At 44.5% G+C, this 19,865-nt stretch overlaps 1 protein-coding gene across 1 annotated transcript; it reads left to right on the forward strand.

The window, feature by feature from the left end:
- Positions 1 to 9,598: 9,598 nt before the first annotated feature.
- Positions 9,599 to 19,580, forward strand: LOC129381605 (uncharacterized). The gene is made up of 4 exons (XM_072285171.1): positions 9,599 to 9,779; positions 14,667 to 14,740; positions 15,846 to 15,987; positions 18,518 to 19,580. Exons 1-4 carry the CDS (start codon positions 9,658 to 9,660, stop codon positions 19,578 to 19,580), a joined length of 1,401 nt encoding a protein of 466 aa, XP_072141272.1. The 5' UTR covers positions 9,599 to 9,657.
- The last annotated feature ends 285 nt before the right edge of the window (positions 19,581 to 19,865 follow it).

A 19,865-nucleotide genomic window follows, 5' to 3' on the forward strand; every position in this document is an offset into this window, starting at 1 on the left:
ATAAAAACGAAGAAACGACATGAATATCTGAATGTACGACTTCTTATTTCGCTGTTGTGTGTGCACGACGAAACCATTTGGAGGACTGCTGAAGGTCCTTCAGAATTTTTAAATAAAGCTTACTTCATTTATGTTCGAAAAGAAACAAAAAGCTTTGGCGGACGCTTAAACTTCGTCTTTAAGAGTGGAACGCGGTAGCCTTGGACGACCTACTGCTTTTCATGCTTCCCGGCAACTGCAGCTTATGTAACCGTAACGTTTACGGAGAAACGCTGGCTGCGAACGCTATACACGCCGCGGTACATTCAGGTTGAAACGTGGCCTCTTGCATGGGCCCATCTCCTGTTATTGTTTCGCACTTTTAATATTGATGTGTGAGAAAATCTAACATAAAGGATGCGCTGTAGGCGTTCTTTTTTCATTACATTTGTTTGTGGCCTGCGGCTCTCAAAATTCCGATAAATAACAATGTAAACAATGAAAGACTAGATATTAGCAACATTGGTGGCAGAAGAGTGGTTTGGTTTGCATGGTTCGGAATTTGGCTTTTCCTTTGACCAGTCGACAGCAGTTTCTCTGCATGCGACCTTCACACAGATTACGTGACACAGCGGTTCCAAATGTTGTATGGAAGTCTTCTGAACATCAGCAAATTTTTAGAGTCAGCAGAGTAGATAAAACGAACGCGATCCAGCAGGTAAGGTGACCGTGTAAGCTTTGCTAGAACAGAGCAATTTGCGAAAACAAGGGCTCGGCTTTTGATAAATTGTGAATTTGAACTGGAAGGTTTGCAAACTAATCGCAGCAACCCTCTGAACCTGGTTTTTGCACGTCGCCTTATTCTTCGTTGAATGCTTCGTTTATTTCTTTACAGTGAAGCTGTTAAGGACTACTTCCCGCACTATTGTGTCCGCGTGTAGAAAAAAGAAATCCCGAAGATGGTGGAATTTGTGGCCGACCCGCGGCGGAGGTACAGTTCGCCATTAAGGGGCCTACATACAGAGCTTCGCTGGCCATCCTTCCTCACAGAGTGGAAGGGCACTAATAATTTTTTATTTGTCGCACGTAAGAGTACAGGAGGAGCCAGCGTTTTGAAAGGGCGCCAACAACTTCTTGCATACATTTAGTGCAAAAATACATCTTCTGTAAAACTTCTTCGCTTCGTGTCCTATAAGTGGGTCTGTCACTGTGTCCTTACTTAATTTGCCGTACTGGCATGAAAGCCACCTACATTTCCCGGTATTTCCCACTTTCCTTTTCACCAATGAGGAGTAGCAGGCTAGGAATACGCTTGCAGGGCCAACCTCTGCTCCTTTCTCTCATTAAAGACTACTCCCTGCTGGCATGAAATCAATTGCCAAATAAAATTATGTGCAAGCAACCTGCAGCACGCCACGTGGCATATGTGCACAATGCTACTAACAGACAGCTCGAGTTTTATATAATGACGCAGATTCGGTGCAGACACACTACAAACTTTGCTTCGAATGCCTTAAGCGTTGCCATATCATACGAAGCCAACAAACACTGACACCAAGGATAACATAGAGGAAATTACTTGTGCTTAACAAATGAAATAAAGAAACGATAAATTATCGTTTTGTTATCGATAAATTTATCGTTTCTTTATATAATTTATTAAGCACAAGTAATTTCCCCTATGTTATCCTTGGTGTCAGTGTTTGTTGGCTTCTTATGGTATGACTAATAAAAATCGGGCCCCTCGGTTAACCCCCTTTCTTCTCATTAAACGTTGCCAGTGTGATGAAAACCGCAGGGGCGGGTGTGGTGTAACTGCGTGTCTATCGATTGATTTATTGGAATTGAAATGAATTGAATTGCCTTTATTTTCATATACGTACAAATTATGGGGAACTTAAGGAAGAAGTTGAACACAACAACATGACGGGCCTTAAGCGTATGAGGGTAGCAGCGGCAGGCACTGTTTCAGGACGGACAGCACGGACAATACATTAAAGTACAATACAATGTTGGCACAACTTGTGCCTGCAAAAAAAGAAAATTTGAATTTAAGACGAAACACTGCAAAAGACCGAGCAATCCGCAGTTTACACATAAGAAAAAAGCTAGGAAATTCCAATAAGCAGCCTAAAACAGTAAATACGGTCATGTTCAAATTTCATTGAAAAACTCACACAAACGCGAAACAGGGCAGGAAGTAACATCGATATTGTTGCGCATGAGTGCGTTTAAGAGGCGTGGTGAGCGATGATGTAGCATTCGAAAAGCGTACTTGTTCGACGACGTGGCACATGTCCGGGTGATTATGTGCGGTTTCTGTTTCTAACTGCGTTAGGGACAGTTCTAACAACTGCGTCGTTGAAGTTTCCGTTTCGTGACGTACGCACTTATACACGCTACTTGCAAAGTATACGGGCAATGATCTAAGCCAGATCATTGCTCGTATACGTGTTTGATTCCTCATCAATTACACCATACAATTTAAAATGTACAGCTACCTCGGGCTCCATATTGCTTTTTTAGGCATAATTTTATTATTTCTGAGACAAACGGGACTCCAGCGACACGTTTTTTTTTGGTTATTTGAGCACACATCACCAGCCATACCGAATTTAGTGGGACATTGCCGACGTATGAGTATACGTCCCGAATCCCATCTTGACACAGTCGGTGACGGACAAATTTCTAGATTTTACCTTTTCCTGCTACTGAAAAAAACACACAGTTCCTTTTAATAACGCCTTACTGCTATGTTGCACGTAGTCCGGTTTTGTCTTTTGTTGGGTCGTCATGAGTTACGTAAAGATGGTGTCGCTTTTGTCGTGGTTCTACCTGTGTTGTAGGCTCTAACCGTTCACAAGGTACCTCTGTGAACGTATTGACAGCTGTGCTGGCCACGCAACTACTGCACCTTTGTTACTGTCGGCTGCAACATCGTATAGGACAAAAATACACGTGCGACTATTTTTGCACGTATACGAACTGATGTTAACGGATTCTGTGGTCACCGCACTTATACAGCCCTCTCGTTCGCCATCCTGACAACGAGCAAAAATTGATACTCATTATAAGCGCGTCTATTCTGTTTCGTCACGTTTTAGGGATACAGAAAGCTCGCGTTTGCGCACAGGGAAAGGCTCCTCTTAAACCTGCCCCAGTACCCATATACACAAGCGCTTTTATACTTCACTCCCATCAGATCTTCGAGCTCATGCTCAGCCTTACAATGGCAATGGAAGGTCTGTGTCGCAAACACGCTAAGTAAAAATAAAAGGAGGCTCAGTAAGAAACTGAACTTATTGTGTAGGTGCGTTTGTTTACTCTTAATAGCTTACAGGCGTCACTGACACAAGCACACATATGCGCACCCTGTATTCTGGAGAGGCTAAGGATTGAAATGACTTGGATTATTTGATGTGCCCCAGGTAGACCTCGCCAGAAAGAGGCAGCAGTTTATCTGGCGTCAAAAACACGGTATTTAAAAACCTCGACTTTACAAATCAGTTAGCACGGACTGCGCGGCATAGAACACGAATTTAACACTACTCGTGAAACTTTTCCGTGCTCTTCTGCAGTTGTGGCTGATAACTGACCAATTAACCTGACCTCCACGCGGGTCACACGACATCAGGCACATGCGCCGGCTGCGATGGGCCATGTATAGTGGAGATTTCCTTGCTTTCCCTTTAGTAGACTTGGTGCTCTGTTAGGTACTTTGTGCAATTCCGTTGTGTTTTCGTTGTTGCCGTCTTGTCAGCTTTGATTGATCCAGAGGGATGCTACAGCCTCTCTTGATTTTGCTCCAAACACCACCATTACTGAGTTTTGACGCTACGACGAAACGTGACTATGCCCCGAATAGGAGCGCCCTTGGGAGCACTTGCTGCCAGATGCGCAAGACATCACTGGATCCGTCAGTTATGGCCATCGATGTAACATCATCATGTAGCATCGGCTGCTGAACAACCGTTCCAATCGGCAATCAACGACACCTCGATTATCCCAACACCTAGTCAAAGCCATCAACAATCGAATGCTGTCAGTAGGCGTGTACCACTTGGCTTTCGAGGAAGAAACCGAACTTGATGATGGGCGGAAACATGGTCACGTTCGGGATAAGTCCTAATCCAACATTGTGTGTTTGTTTTTAACGTCCGTTAGCCTGAGTACGCGTCTACGAAGGGTGGTATGGTAGTTTTGATTTCACAACACTGATTCAGGCTGCATTATATTCCTTTTTTGTTCTTTTTTCGCGTTGTGATCTCAGTGTTGTGAGCGCGCACGTGACTAGTTGTGCGTATAAATATTGTGTTGCTTTCATAACGTTGCAGGTCAGGTTCTCAGTGCCTGCTCCGGCCTCGCCTTTTTTTGTTTTCATCATCTGTCTGTACTGTGTGCCTCAATACTCCGCAATAAGAGTTGATATAATCTGGTATACGAACCCTCATTTGGGATCACGTCGCCTTGACCACGCACGTACGGTATTTGATCTCTCATGCAAGACTGCTACCTTTTCGAATTCATTTCCCTTGAAAAATTATAATGAATGGAAGCAGGTCCCACTTTTTATTTCGAGTACCGCGGATGCATTAGCCAAGCTTATTGCACCAGAATAAATACATTAGACAAGCTTCTGGATATATATATATATATATACAACCTCGCAGAACTTCGAAATTTATGTATAAGAAGAATATACGTACACAGTTATATTACTGTGTGTTAATTTCTCATGTGGGGCACTGTGATGCTAACGGAAAAAGGTTTGTACATATATGGATATTTATGTCCTCTGGCTTTCGTCTCTGTCTTCCTCCATAATGTCTAAAGGCCTGAAGCGTAAAATAGACAAGACAGAATGATGATCTGCCCTTCTCACTCTACACCTTTCCTTCCACCCTTGACCAAATATAATCACCTAATTCGTGCATGCAGACCTCGCAGCACCCGCAGAGGCTGCCTTCAGTGCTGAGTCGACCATGGCAGGTCTCCACAGAGACATTGGGGCACTTGGTGCTTTCGCAGGTGTTCGGAGGATATACGAAAGCTGTCCCCGTTCGTGCGATCAGAAGCACCAGCCACGGCATTGTCGTCATAGCGCTACTCCGCAGTACTGCACGGTTGAAAGAAAATTTCACTCAGACAACCACGAAAGCGCAACATTACACATGCACGCATGTACGAATTCCTCTCCAGCAAGCATGTTGCCTCTCTGTCCTCATTTTTCTGGTCATTATACTTCAGAGGTAACTATATTCATACTCATTGCTTGGCCATTTGGCAAGTTTTCCTCGACTATTGCAACTATATTTGTTAGTTCATCGTTCACACTGTAGATTCTTTGTTCTTTGCTCACTTTCCCAACAACATATCCCATTTTCAAAATTATGTGTTTTTGTCTGCTCCCTATCCTGCCACATCCTTCCTCATCAATGATCATTTCTCTGAACGTATCACAAACTCCTTCAGTCATCAGACACCTGCACCCTGCCAGATATTTCTGCGGTCACCCTTTTATTTCATTTTCCGTTGTTGTTTTTGTTTTCTCATTTTGACTCTGTTCTTCCTTCATTACTTCTTTTTATGAAATACTCACCGACAGATTCCAAAGTCCCACATGCCACAATACCTTTTTCGGCGCATGGAACACACCAAGCTGTCGCCATTTCTGTATACTGTGGTGACGATGCCTACGCTGAACTACTATACTAAAGCTAATCTCCCATGATAGACCCAGCCGCTGCCTTCCAGTTACCCCATCCATCGCCCCCAACACCTTCTCAACACCTTCGAAATTACCCGACGCACTGCTGCTGCGCTTAAATCATTCTTTCAAGTAATTTCTTTTAGTTACTCGCTCTATGACGGGTTGCCCGGCTTTTCTAAAACAACGAACGGATGCAGCCTGTGACAACCATGGCTTCTGTTCGGTTTTCTGAATGTTGCCTAATCTCTCCGTCCCCCAAAAGCCCTTTTATGTCCTTCTTTTTCTTTGTCTTCGTATTCTACCTTTTTTTTTCTCTCCTGCCTTCCCAGTCTCCTGCTCTTCTCCCATCTTCTTAGATATCACGCCTAGAGGCCAAAAGGGAGAGCGCTCATTTTCTTCAGTTTCTGCCTTCACAGCCAGCTACCACCAACAACAATCACAGATGACATCACTGTACTAACCTGTTAACACCAAACGTGCCAAGAATAACAAAGCCGCTTTGACGAAGTCCTCCTACTTAAACGGTGGCAAGGCTTTCTCAGGCAGCTTTTCGCTGTTTCTTTTTAAACCACACTCTGCATGTTTCAAATAACTTTTAAGAGCACACGCTACGTAGTAGCCATTCCTGTGAACACTGCGTCTTGTGTCTGAAACGTTGCTTTCCTGTAGAAAAATTGGACTACAGAGTATTCTGAACCCCTTGTTCCATAATCTGAGATACGGTTACAGCACGTCAACTTTAAAGCAACTCTTTCCCAAACATTCACTTTATTTCTGAGTGTTCCTTGGTTGTCGATTTCATGCAAGAAATTTGCCTTCAGGGACACACATACAAATACAGAAATTTCCTAGTAAGCTGTACATAAAAAGTATCTAGTGAACAGTAAAGCTTATTACAATAATTACTAGGTTGCCAGCGTCTACGGGAGCTGCAATGGGGGTGGGTTCAGCCAGCATGGAAATTATGTGATGTACGTGGGTTTGACTAGACTTCGTTCTTCTGCCTTCAAACGACTCCGTGACTTTGTAAGCTCATCAGTTTCAATAATGTGCTGCATGATAAATAATTAAATCATCACCAAAATTGTCCAACCACTTGATTCGAACATAGGACCTCAAGTACAGACGCCCGATATTCAAATGATTACGCCAACCACGCATGCATCAACATGAATTTATAGGGGACAAGCTAGTGCCTTAATATTTTTGGTGCGTTTCGATTCAGCCATCTCGACAAGCTTAAGCATTGCAATCAGTAGCGATTGTCCGCCTTCGCAGCATCTTCTCCACTTAGAGAAGTATAGATTGCTCTGAAATTTGTGATAATGAAGGCATACGAAGCATAATAAACGAATTATCAAGATAGTCTGAATCCCAAAGCACCATAAACAGACAAATTCATGTACATCCCATCGTTCCCACTGTGACTCAACCATTACCGCGGCCGAGTTCCCTCTAGTACATTGTACGAGACTGTATTGAATAAACCCAGCTTGTTTCATTATGCGAAACAACGCACGCAAGCGCAATTTTGAAAAATTCTTCCCTCGTCACCCACTGTCGAATCTCGTGAATCAACACGAAGCTCAACACAAGACAATGCAGCTTCCAGTGCAAGAAGGACGATCCGCATCAGTTATACTCTGGCAGGTTACGATCCAGCTCTTGTAGAACAAGAAATGCTAGCATAAAAAACTAATTCTCTTTTCTCTTGTTTGCCGAAATTATGCACCTGAGTGTAGGATGTATTAAGCCGCGAATTGCTTTCACGTTAATGTGGTAATGGCTACACCGAACTTTCTCATGGCAATAAACTTGGTTCCGGTCATCCTGTCTCTGTAGCCTGTGTGTTAGGACACCGCTTTCAGTTTCCTTCTAGGATGGTTGCAGTAACAAGGGATTGCCGAGGAGACCAGTAATGGGCTTGCAACCTGTGGAGCAGAGTTGCTTCCATTCCTCGGACTTGCAAATACATCTTGTCGCGTGCTTCGCCAAGAGGACTTGAGTAGGCGAGCGATGCGATGGACCGTTCGCCTCGCGTACGATGACAATCATCGCACATACCGCAACAGCGTCTGACGCTTGTGAAGAATGTTCGAAGCCTAAAGCCTGCACATGGGTAAGAGGCTATATCCGTGCCGGGATCACGCCTTTTATTCGTGGTGGAAAAATAGCCTATAGCCAGACATTCCCCTTTAAAGCGTCGTAACTAAGGTTACTGTGCTGCTACTTTTGTTCATAATCATGCCCCTAGTGCGCATCGTTCTGCGCACAAAATAAATAGGCGTTTACGTCATGATCGATGCATGCAAGAGTTTGCTCGTCAACACTTCCTGCAGCACTTACAGCAACGTGAGAAAGGAACCACGGACGCCATGGTGTGCCTGTATTTTAATGCTAAGCATTCTTGTAGAGTGTAGCGCAGTGTTTACTGCCATGTGCCTAACCTTCTCGTGCACAAAGCCACACCTACAAGATATAACTGAAAGTCTGCTTGCTTTTCGCTCGTGATGTCACGAGCGTGACTTTTCGTACGGCGCCGGAAGCAGGCGGAGCGCCGCCGGTTTGGGAACACGACTTTTTGGGATCGTCACGTGTCCTACCGGCAGTATACGTTTTACCCTTCCTTGCGCGAAAAAAGAAAACAGAAATGATTGCCGACATAAGGTAATCAATAAATAAAAACTTTAATTACTGAGCTTATCAGCGCATGCACATGATGCAAATACATAAGCATTGCTAGAGCTGTAAGCATTTTCAAATAGCGTATTGATGCCAACTATACTGCATTTGTAATAGAGGATCGGGTAGCTGCTACCAATTTAAATGGCACGCTAAATGATGTAGAACAAGTTTGAAATTATCAAAGTCTCATCTTGCCTCGATTTGTTCTCACAATTCATTCATGCTTTATTTGGTGGCAATTCTTTTATACCGCCACCATTTTCATATTGCTCTGAAAGTTCGAGTAAGTGAAGCCTGTCCCACTTGTGGTTCAAACGACGGCGTGAGCAGTAGGTTTTAATGCGCGCACGGTGAGAGCGCAGCGAAAAATGATTCGACTACCTACTCGGCTTGTTTCTGTTGGCGGCTCCGTCATCATGCTGCATCACATTCGGAACGTGGTAAAGCGCTCACGCTTGGTTTGGTGCATCTCATATTCGGTTTAATGTGCGACACAAATCTATGAGGTTCGGAGTGGGCAGCAGCATATTTAATCTAACGACCACAGCGCTCATCGTGGTGGGCATTAAATGCAATATTTGACTGTGGCCTAAACAGTGGCCGGGACGCGAGACTGTCCCTAGTGTTTGAGGCCGGAGTTAGCTATGGCTACTCACGACGCATGAGCGTTCGTCACCGAAGAAGTGCGGAAAGTGCGAAGCATATGCAGTTCTATTCTTCAGGAGGTGGGAAGGCATCACCGGAATTTGTGGATAACAGAACCAAGGGAGCTTCCCTCATCAGGCGACAAGAGCTTTCTGCTTCATTAGAACAGAGCGAGAGAGTCAGCAGAATTGTTGCTTCTAGTAACCATAAGCTTGTTAGGGATAACTAAACTAGTATACTTCCTACAATTTCATGAGTCCTTACACGAGCAACAATTTCTCCTCTGCCAACTGTGCATTTCACTTTCATAAGAGCATGAAAAAGAGCAATGATGTCGTCACTTGAACGCTTTTTTCTTTAACTGAGGGTTAGTTTGGTTAGATGATTTGGCAGAACGATAGCAAGTTTTATAGCGGTGCCTCCGTTAGCATTCGAAAAATTCCACTTTAGCGTCAAGCTAGCGGCGCACTCTTTCGTCTCGTTTTTCCCAGATATGCACTCTCGCTTTATTCTACATCCCGAAGTTCGAAAAGCTGTAATTGCTTGCGTTTGTATTAGGCATTGAGTGCGCATGCGCGGAGATTCAACATCGCGCATTCCTGAGTAGACGCCAGTTCGTTCCCGTCGAAACATCAGGCATGGCTGACGAAAGAAGCAACGAATACACGCCTCCTGTGTTCAGCTTCACGGACGAAGCAACCATAAGTTCAAGCCGTGAAAACACCCAGGGCGCTTCGTCTTCTTTGAGCGCCTACACAACGTGAGCTTTTACCGCTTCTCAATTTTTCATTGAATATTGTTATCCTTAGACATGAACCCGGTAATAGGCTTTTACATCTGTACAGATGTTCCCACCTATGCCCAGTCTTTGTTGACGGCCAACTTGAGCTTCTAAATCGGGCACTTTCTCACAGACGCGTCGATACACGGGCGGTGAGGAAGTATTGTCATGTTCAGAGCAAACACAGATGTTTCACGCTCGGGATAAAACCTATCACAACGACAAAGGAATTTACTTAACGAACCAAATATTTTTCGCTTATGTATGATCATTGCACTCCACATCCGGTACTGGGTGTTGTAGCTCGAAGTCCTGCGTGCCATTCCGGATGTGACCGCCGTATTTCGATGAAAGCGCATTGTATAAAGACTCATGTTTACCTGTATTTAGGTGCTCGTTACACAAGCCCCGGTGGTAAAAGACTAAATGCAGTTTGCACTGTAACATGCGTTTGATCAGGTCCCGGTTCTGGCGCCAGAAATGTAGGAATTTATTAGTTTTAAGCGCACTGCCTCACTAGACATGCCAAATTGGTGAGTACTATCGAGAACAATATGAGTGGGAACAGAATAACGTCTGCCGAATAGCGTCGAAACCAATACTACAGTGATACAAGCATGGCGCTGTCCCAAACAGGGGAGACAGGAGGACGCTCCTGCTCTGTTGGCGATCCCGCTGCGCCTGATTTCTTTTTGAAAACGATAGCAGACGGCAGTTGACTGGCCGCCGTCAGCCGTTAAGACGGTTATGTGTCGCACTCACATACAGCTGGTAATATCTTTCTTCATGCTTTTGATATTTTTAGAGCGCAGCTCTTAGACTCTCGTTCGTGTGTTTTGTGTAACGTACTTTCGGGTATACCCCTAGGACCTGATGCATATATTATGAAGCGTATCGTGTGACGAGTTACAGGCACAGGCTTATTTCTCAGGGAAGCAGCTCTAGAATGTTTACGCGTCGGGAAAGTGCTGCTATTGGCCACGCTTGGATACACAAAGTTATCAGTAACCACGATATCGAACAGCTTCATCAATGTGCTCTGGCGATGTGTGAAGTTCTCCAGTTTGTATAAAGAGACCAATGGTGGGAGTGGCAACAGTTATTACAACAGCGTCCTCCGTTCCACTTTGCTTCCCTACGACGGCCGTCGCGTATCGCCCATAGCACGGTTCGAGGCTATCTGACACGTGCTCCTCTGGTCTCGCTAATATTGCTCACGATAGTACTTTCTTGACTACACGTCAAAGTGCACAAAAATACTGTAATTTGCCACATAAAATTGAAGCCTCACGAAGGGAATAGTTCCCGCAAAACACTTTATTTTTATAAAACATAAGCCCGGGGGAGGAAAAGGCATACGTTCATTTAAAAGGATTGCTTGTCCGTTTACCTGGGTTGGCTAAGCGCCAACAATACGTATTAAAGAAAATACGCGCTGTCGCGCAAGCTGACCCATTTGCCGCTCGGAGTAGTTTGGTCGATGAGCCCACTTCTGGTTTTATGTGAGCGTTCTTTTACCACTTAAAGTTAGATTACAGGGCTCCAAACTGCTTCTAATAGAGCAAGCTTGGGTGACTTTGCACTACAACGATAAAGAAGTGGAAAGTCATAGTATTTCTAGGGTACCTTTTAACATTTGTGAAAAATTGCAGTAGGACGTCACGTTTCAGCTACACTCATGCTGTGCATTGCACCTGTGATCGGACACTTTTAAGGCGAAAGCATTAGATCTGTTTCAAGGTCGCGTTGTAATTGTACAGAATGTGTCGTCGTATTCCACGTCGCTGCCACATCGCTGCCGCTAATCATGCCATAAAAATCACATGTAATCAATATAGAGACAATTCAAACCCTCGAACTCTCTGCCGAAGACGACAGGGAAGGCTCCCCATGGAAAAATTATGCTTGTACTCATTTTTCGGTGGCGTGCTAGCATTGATGCCTGGAACTACGACTACATCAGCACTTTGGAGCATTCCGCCGGTGGCGTTTGGGTTGGCATACCTAATAGTTGCAAGACGGCGACTCGACACGGACAGAGTAAAAAAGGTTAGGCAGCATGTTGCACTCCTGTGACACGTCAAGGCAAACTTTAAGGTTGGTTACGTGGTTACTCACTCCCCCTTATAGTACATATCAAGATTATGAGCAGCAAGATGCTCATTTAAAAGAATGCGCATAAAATAAAAGAGAGGATGTCTCAGTTTACCGAGACAATGTAGCGTGGGTACGGAGGTAGAAAGCCAAGCCGTCGAAATTAATCCATACTCCCACACTACAGCATACATAATCAATAGACAAAATGAAATATATCAAAATGCCAAGGAATCTATTGCGCTATCCTACATTTCTTTTGTGGTAAATAGCCCTTCCCTATAGTTGATGATCTCGTCATACAATTTCATTTAAATGTATCCTGCCGTACTTCCGCGTGTCATTGAGGCGGTTCTCGCTTTGCTTGGTATGTAACTGTGGTAGGTCGAACGCTAGACCCACCGCACATGCGACTCTTGTACCTATAAGACGGCAAGTTGCAATGAATGTGAAAAACAGGCCGCACATTGGCTATCCCAGACCACCCAATTTGATCCCATCTCGCGCTTTCTTCCTTCTTTCCTCTGAGAGGGCAAGAAATAAATGCTAAAAGGACAGCCTCACGGAGGACACTTGCTCTGGGCAATCCCTTGCGCATTCGCCTACGCGTTCTCGATTGTTTCACTGATTCACTCAGTCAAACAGCGCTCATTAGCACTCCGGAGGATGTTCGCCGAATATTATAAAACTGCGCAGGTGTGCCCTGTACGAGAATTCCTCAAAGGCTTACGCGTCCATTATTCTGGCGCTGAAGGCGTTGGTCTGATTTCAAGGACGTGCGTGGCCTGTAAAATGCACGCACGCTTTCACTCGCACATACAGTGTTCGGGGACTGGAGATGGCGTTATGCACCTTGGAGTTTATACGGAATATCACGGTGACGTCAGCGGCACAACTGCGTCTGGAGAGTCCCCATACTTGCTATCGCAATGAAAAAATAAGCCTCCCATAGAGCGGCAGAACTAGCCTTGGCAGGTCGATCGGGACGCGTTGACAAATGAAGCTTCTGTTTCCAAGATTTCTATAGATTGGTGCGCATGATTCCGGCATGAAGAATCGCTAAATAGCATGCGCCACTGCGTTGTTTCGAGAAGTTATGAGATCATCGGTGCAACATTGCAAATAGCATCTTAAGTTGCAGGTTAGGGATCTATATCCAATGTTACATTCTTGGCTAATTGCTGCGTGCCGAGGAATATTATTTGGCTTTCCTGCGGCAAACGTCAATCAGTACACATTGCTGCAGTTCGCTCACCGAATGGAAAGAGGGTTCCCGTGCACCTTCAGCAAAGGCCGCTGTCTTGACACGACTGTCCGATATAAATCATACAGTTTATACCTTCGGGTACACAGCCACGGAATATGTACAGCCTAAGAGCACCTGCGTTGGCTAGTGCTCCCGTATGCGTGTGTTGTGTAAATGAACTATCTTAGCGGGACACAATTCGCAGTAGGCGCTATAACATAGCGTTCTCTATTGCTTGCAAATACAGGAGCTACGTCGGTTTTTGGTACATTACGTAGAAAATCTCCTCCACTGCCCCTTAGTGTTGCACGCATGGGAAAGCTGAATGTGGAGACTTAGGACCGGCATCGCTCTCACAGAGCCAGGACACATCGAGGGTGCGAGTGGCCAGCACTGCAATCGTACGTAAAGAACTGTTTTTTCTTTATTGTTACAATTGTTTTTATATTCAGTCATGAGGGCTTCTGCTTCGAATACAATTATATGAAATGCATATGGTGCCTGCAAGCCCCTGAAGTTGGAGAACGGACATGATTTGCGTAATCAGTGCAACATTTTGCTAGCGTATGCTAACCTACTGTAGGCGAGTAAACTTTAGCAGAAGGTGTTGTGCCAGCCAGTGAAAACATTTTACGAATATTTCGTTTTAATAAATTTGTGCTTACAAGTCACCACCATGTTTCGAGCCATGCCACTTTAGAGACCATGCCTCGGACACCCATATCTCGGCATTACCATGGCAGCACGATGCCTGTCAGGAAACTGGCATAGACGGTGGTGCCAGATTTCTTTCTATGGGATATTCTGGGAAACATTATGATACGAACTCTCGAGGCCTGCTTGCATCATCGCCACCAACGTTCTATCCTAATTGTCACAGCACATATGCGGCCCAGGCAGACTTTCGGAAGTCACGTGAGCTTCCGCGCGTGGGGGGGGGGGGGGGGAAGGTGTGGCCACGAGATGGCGGGCCGAAAAGTCTTGTGCATTAATACCCAATAGCTTCCTGCTACCCTGTACTCTGCTTTGGAAACCAGGTGTTAAGGGAAGCGGCATCTGGGAACGTTTGCCTTGGGAGCACCTATAGCCTCTTTTGCCCGTCCTCCCCATCACACCATCTTTCGGCCATGCATGTTACAGGTCATTAGGTTACGTTTTATGCGTGTGATTGGGCACGTGGTACAAGTTGTGTTCAGTAAATAAGTGAGCATTTATTGGAGTATACACTGTCTAAATACAACTAGCCTTGCTTTTGTTATTGTTCTAATATACTATAGACGTAATAGCTTCGCCCCTCCGCGAAGACTGCGTGTATATCGGCACAATAAATCTTTCATTCCAATCTCGAAGCTCGCGGCATTTTGTTTCAGTGCAATATGCCTGCGTGCCTGAAGGAATTTGGAGGCAGACGTTTCCACAAGGGAGCTTCTCCTGATGTATACCCTAGTCGAAACATTGGCTTCAGCTACAATCTTCGTTTAATCACTGTTGCACCGGTGTTCATGAGACCATGTGTTGTGTTGCAGAATTCCTGAGACCACCGGTGTTGACGAATGGAACACGCAGTGCCACCCGGCTGGTGCGCCATCGACCGTCTCCGGTAGGTGCGGGAAGGTTTTCCGCCGCTAGTATACCAGGACTCCCCTTCACGGAGATTGAGGAAGCTCACGTTTGCTATCGCCCACGACACATTTAAACAGCATGAATAAATGAATTGTGGTCTGTTACGTGCCAAAACCACAGTCTGATTATGAGGCACGCCGTAGTGGAGGACTCTCAATTCATTTTGGCCACCACAGGACTTTTACCGTGCCACCAAAGCTAAACAGCATCGCCGCTGGCTTTTCTTGCTTTCCCTAAGTCATTTTATTGCTAAACATTATTTGGCTCATTCAATATACTGTGACGACATAAGAGTTGAGTCGAAGCTCCTGCTGCAAGCCCGGAGTATAACCGCCCTTACCCTCTGAAAACCAAGCCACCTGGAATCCGCTCGCGCGTTAATCACCTTGCTCTCCTAAAGTCAATGTAAATGTAATCGAAGAGCAAAAGCTCGCTATTTCAAGTTAAAGTATTACCTTTGCCTCTGCGCTGACATGAGAATCACCCATAAAATTTTCAAGATGCTCAGGTTTCGCTGTACCATACGGTTCCAGGTTTCATCATAACAAATGGCAATTTTCTCTTTCGTGAATGATTCAGCACTTTTCAGGGTTAACAGATTTTTCCGTAAGCCCGATTTTGTTCCAGCGATTTTAAAGGTAAAAGATGGAAAGTTCACTTTATTTTACAATAACTGCAGCAAACTAGTTTGCAGCGATCATTTAATACATGCATTTGCATATTTCATTTTCTTGTATGACATGCAGCACCGGCGTCTGACGCTGAGTCGCTTACCACAGAGCACAAGCATTATCAAAGCATGACAAGAAACGAGAGAACAAAAATGAGACATTTCAATGAAAACCAAGTTCCACTCTAGGCAGAAAAGACGAAGGAATTTAGCATTGAACCACTCTCGAAAGACACGTGGGTCTTTTTATTGGAATCACGTTGTGGCTTCCCACTTCTGTTGCTTGAACTCAGAGCACCACTTCAGACGGCCGCAGTGCTGTCAGGGTTTCCTCTTGCTTCCTGCGCGTTCCTATCAACGAATGCTCCAGCCTCGTTGCCGCACAATGGTAAATCGGGACCTCTGCTTTCAGGGCATACACACAGCACAGAAACCGGAAGCACAAATTCCACACTTCTGGTTTACAGCAGCAGTGGCGGCGTCTACAATGCAGTGGCCAGCACAAGCTATGCGCGCATGGAGGAACCTTCCGGCATTTTTGGAAATGACGCTTGGTAAGCCATACTCTTGTATGAATTCCTTTCGTTGGATCAACTCCCTCAGATGACACGGAAAGCTGGCTATGGTTATATTATAGTTGAACTGACGAACTTTTGCGATGGAGGGAAGCGTTGTTGCCTGAAATGCCAAGCGTCATCGGCAGTTCAAACAATATGGCACTGGCGCAAACAGGAAGCTTTAGCTCAGGATCGAAGTGCATGGGAAATGAGAAATCAAACTGCTCAAGAACACAGTGCGCCAACAATGAAGTTGCTGGCATTAAAAAAAATTTGAATATATTGTAACTGAAGGAGCTGCGTTTTCGATTTGTGACACATTCCTAAGAAAAATACAGAAACAATTAAGCCAAAAATACAGCGCCACGATTCTCTAAACTGCACCTACTAACACATATGAAGCGCACAAAATTGATGTCTTACACAGTGCTCTGAAATCTCTTGAGCAGATCCTTTGGATGTCCAGGCGAACACACACTTCACGCAAACTGGAAATGGATACAAAGGACAGTCCCCTTAGCATCCTCTAAGAGGTGCTGCTAATATATCTGCGGTATATTTTTTAGTGTACGTAACTTAGCACATTTTGTTTCTTTTTTTTGTAACTTAGTGATTTCAAACTTTTTCCATGTTGACGACCCAGATGAAAATTGTGATTGATACAGCTGCTGGAATTTGAATGCTTGAATCAAATACCATCAATCATTTTGAATACATACGGAAGGCGTTGTATACCTCTTTTCTTCAGCCTATACCGGTTCTCCGAAAATGCTGCTGTGGCCAGGTATTCCTGTTCCTGTAATTATTTACTTACTTATTTACCTAATTATTAAATATTTACAGTGTAAAAATTAGGTACGTAAACTGGTCTAGATACGGGCCAAGCACTCCACAACATTCTATTAGTCACGTGAACAATCACAAGCATATACAAAAGCAAACAAATAAATAGCATATCAACAACAATATACCAAACATTGTTCATCCAGTGCATATAGGGCAGTAATTTGAAAAAAAAAAAAAACAGGCAGGAAAGAACGCATAAACGAGGCACTTCTGCATGTGTCCTATTCTGGCTATACTTGTTTGTTTTTGCATTTCTGGCCCTATGCGGTAGCAACGATGGCGCGCCAACAATGCCGAAACCCCTCGCATGCGAACTTCATGAAATTAACGCACAAAACATCTTGTGGCCAAAAAATCAAGAGAAAAAAAATACAGGTGTCTTATGTTACATTGACGAAGATTGCCATAAGCGTTGTTGTATATTTCTGCAATAGGATCTTTAAAGGATCTGAGGTCAACAGTTGCCGCGATCTTGGCGTTATCCGCACTAACAAACTAAATTGGTCGAACCACATCCAACAAATAACAGCCGATGCTTCAAGATCCCTTAACTATATTAAAAGATCCCTATCCTTGTCTCCTCCGTCGATTCGTAAACTAGCATATGAAATTTTCATCCGTACCAAATTACAATACGCGTCTACAATTTGGAATCCACATCAAAGGTACTTGATTGACACTTTAGAAGCTACTCAACATCGTGCTTCCCGCTTTATCTTATCGAATTATGACAAGACTATCAGCGTTACTAACTCAAAGTTATTAATTGGTCTACCCCTTTTAGCATCAAGACGCATAATTTCGCAAGTCTGCCTATGCCATAAATTGTACTATAACTTTCCTGACCTTCGTTCCTCACATTTATTTCCACCCATTCGCTCATCACATCGTCTATTCAATTCTTTATGTATCCAACGCCTTCATGGTTCTACAAACGCTTTTAACAAATCCTTCCTTCCCTCTGCAATAGAACAATGTAACTCGCTCCCGGAATCCATTGTTGTAGAGCGAAACCCTTCGAAATTTTGAGTCACTAACCACCCATATTTGCAACTAATTATGCAAAAACCTGTTCTTTTTAGCGTATTTTCAGTTGTTGCCTTTTTTCCTTTGTACATGACTATTCATTCGATGTTTGTATTATTCTTTTGCCTCCCCCTTATGTAATACCCCACATGGGGCCCTTAAGGGAATAATAAATGATGATGATGATGATGATGATGATGAAACTCTCCGGGAGCAGATTTTAGCCATTGTGCTTGAAAACTCTGAAATATTTTGTATTATTCGATATCTATTTGATATGAGTGTATTGACATATGTCCGACGAGGAGTCAGCTCCCTCCCCCCCCCCCCCCCTGCATTTGACAGAGATAACGTGAGTACTATAGTACACCTTTGAAGCATTTCCAATTATGTTTCCCCTCCTCACGTAGAAAGGGTCCTATAAAATAGCCAATGTGTTTTATCTCAGGCAACACGACCTGTTTCAGTGCCAAACTTCTCCCTTCCGAGGGCACGTGTCTGGACCTCTGCCTGCAAGTTAGCGCTCAGATTGCGCAAATAGCCTTGGTACAAAGGCGCGATTTAGTGTGTCGAATTCTCAATTGGCAAAAATGTATTTTTGTCGTCCCGTAACGAGAGTCACCCATATTGAACCCCATTGACCGTCTGCTTGCAGGAATTCTACAGGAAGCGGAGGAAAGGAAGAGCAAGAGTTGTCCGGTGTCTGTGGCAATGTTTCGAGCGGACAGGATGCCTTACATGGGCACGCCAACGAACGCACGGGTGATACAGCCCCCACTTGCAAAACAAGCGATGTAACCTATGTCAAGGATTCGAAATTCGTAAAACATTGCCGGAATAGAACAGGCAAACCACACAAATACGAATCTTGTGGCAAATCGTCCGGCCAGGCTGCTAATCTCGCTGCACATTGCCGCACACATACATGCATGAAACCCTACATTTTCATATGTGATCAATCGTTCCGGCAGTCTGTCCACCTAGATAACCATATGTGCACGCATACAGGCGAGAAACCCTACGTTTGCAATATCTGTGATAAATCGTTCCGGCAGTCTGTCCACCTAGGTAACCATATCCGCACACATACAGGCGAGAAACCCTACGTTTGCAATATATGTGATAAATCGTTCCGGCAGTCTGTCCACCTAGGTAACCATATCCGCACGCATACAGGTGAGAAACCCTACGTTTGCAAAGTATGTGATCAATCGTTCCGGCAGTCTAGTCATCTAGATAACCACATGCGCACGCATACAGGTGAGAAACCCTACATTTGCAAAATATGTGATAAATCGTTCCGGCAGTCTGTCCACCTAGGTAACCATATGCGCACGCATAAAGGCGAGAAACCCTACATTTGCAAAACATGTCCTAAATCATTCACGCGGTTGGCGAGTCTCCGTAGACACCAGCAGACTCACACAGACGGAAAACCCCGTGTCTGTCAAACATGCTGGAAACCATTCAAACTCTACTGGCACAGTAGTGATAAAGCTTTCGTTTGCGAGATATGTCACCGACAAAGGAAGCACGGAGATAAAACGCCATATGAGTGTACGCAGGGTGGATTTATTTTCGCAGAGAAAGAAACACTCGATGAGCATCTGTGGCACAGTAATACGTGCTACTTATGTGGAGATTCATTTGGTGACGAAGTTCAACTGCTTACACACCTCGTAACACATAGGGATGTGCAGCCGCGATATTCTGTCTAGTGCGCGAGTTAGATAAATCGCCCGTGGCATTTGCATAACAACGTGAGAGTGAATTAGCGCAAGCTCTTGGGCCGGTTGCTGCATGATGAACTTGAAAAAGGGTACCAGCGAAACACAAAGTACGCGCACACAAGGAAAAGGCGTTAAATATGGACGGACGCTGGACTTTCAGCTGTACTTTATTGAAATCTACATCGCCGCACATAACCTCCGACGCATGCGCATCTTCAACACCTCGAAAGACATGCGCAAAGATCACATTTCGGAGATACGTTACCGTGTGAA

Source organism: Dermacentor andersoni, chromosome 11 (genome assembly GCF_023375885.2).
Source record: "Dermacentor andersoni chromosome 11, qqDerAnde1_hic_scaffold, whole genome shotgun sequence".
Lineage (NCBI taxonomy): Eukaryota > Metazoa > Arthropoda > Arachnida > Ixodida > Ixodidae > Dermacentor > Dermacentor andersoni.

What these genes read in the sequence shown, in the direction of transcription:
- LOC129381605 (XM_072285171.1), top strand. Translation starts at nt 9,658, where the DNA reads ATGGCTGACGAAAGAAGCAACGAATACACGCCTCCTGTGTTCAGCTTC. An exon ending in TGCGCCATCGACCGTCTCCG is followed by an intron (nt 14,741 to 15,845) that starts GTAGGTGCGGGA and finishes CTCTGCTTTCAG; the next exon opens with GGCATACACACAGCACAGAA. An exon ending in ATTTTTGGAAATGACGCTTG is followed by an intron (nt 15,988 to 18,517) that starts GTAAGCCATACT and finishes GTCTGCTTGCAG; the next exon opens with GAATTCTACAGGAAGCGGAG.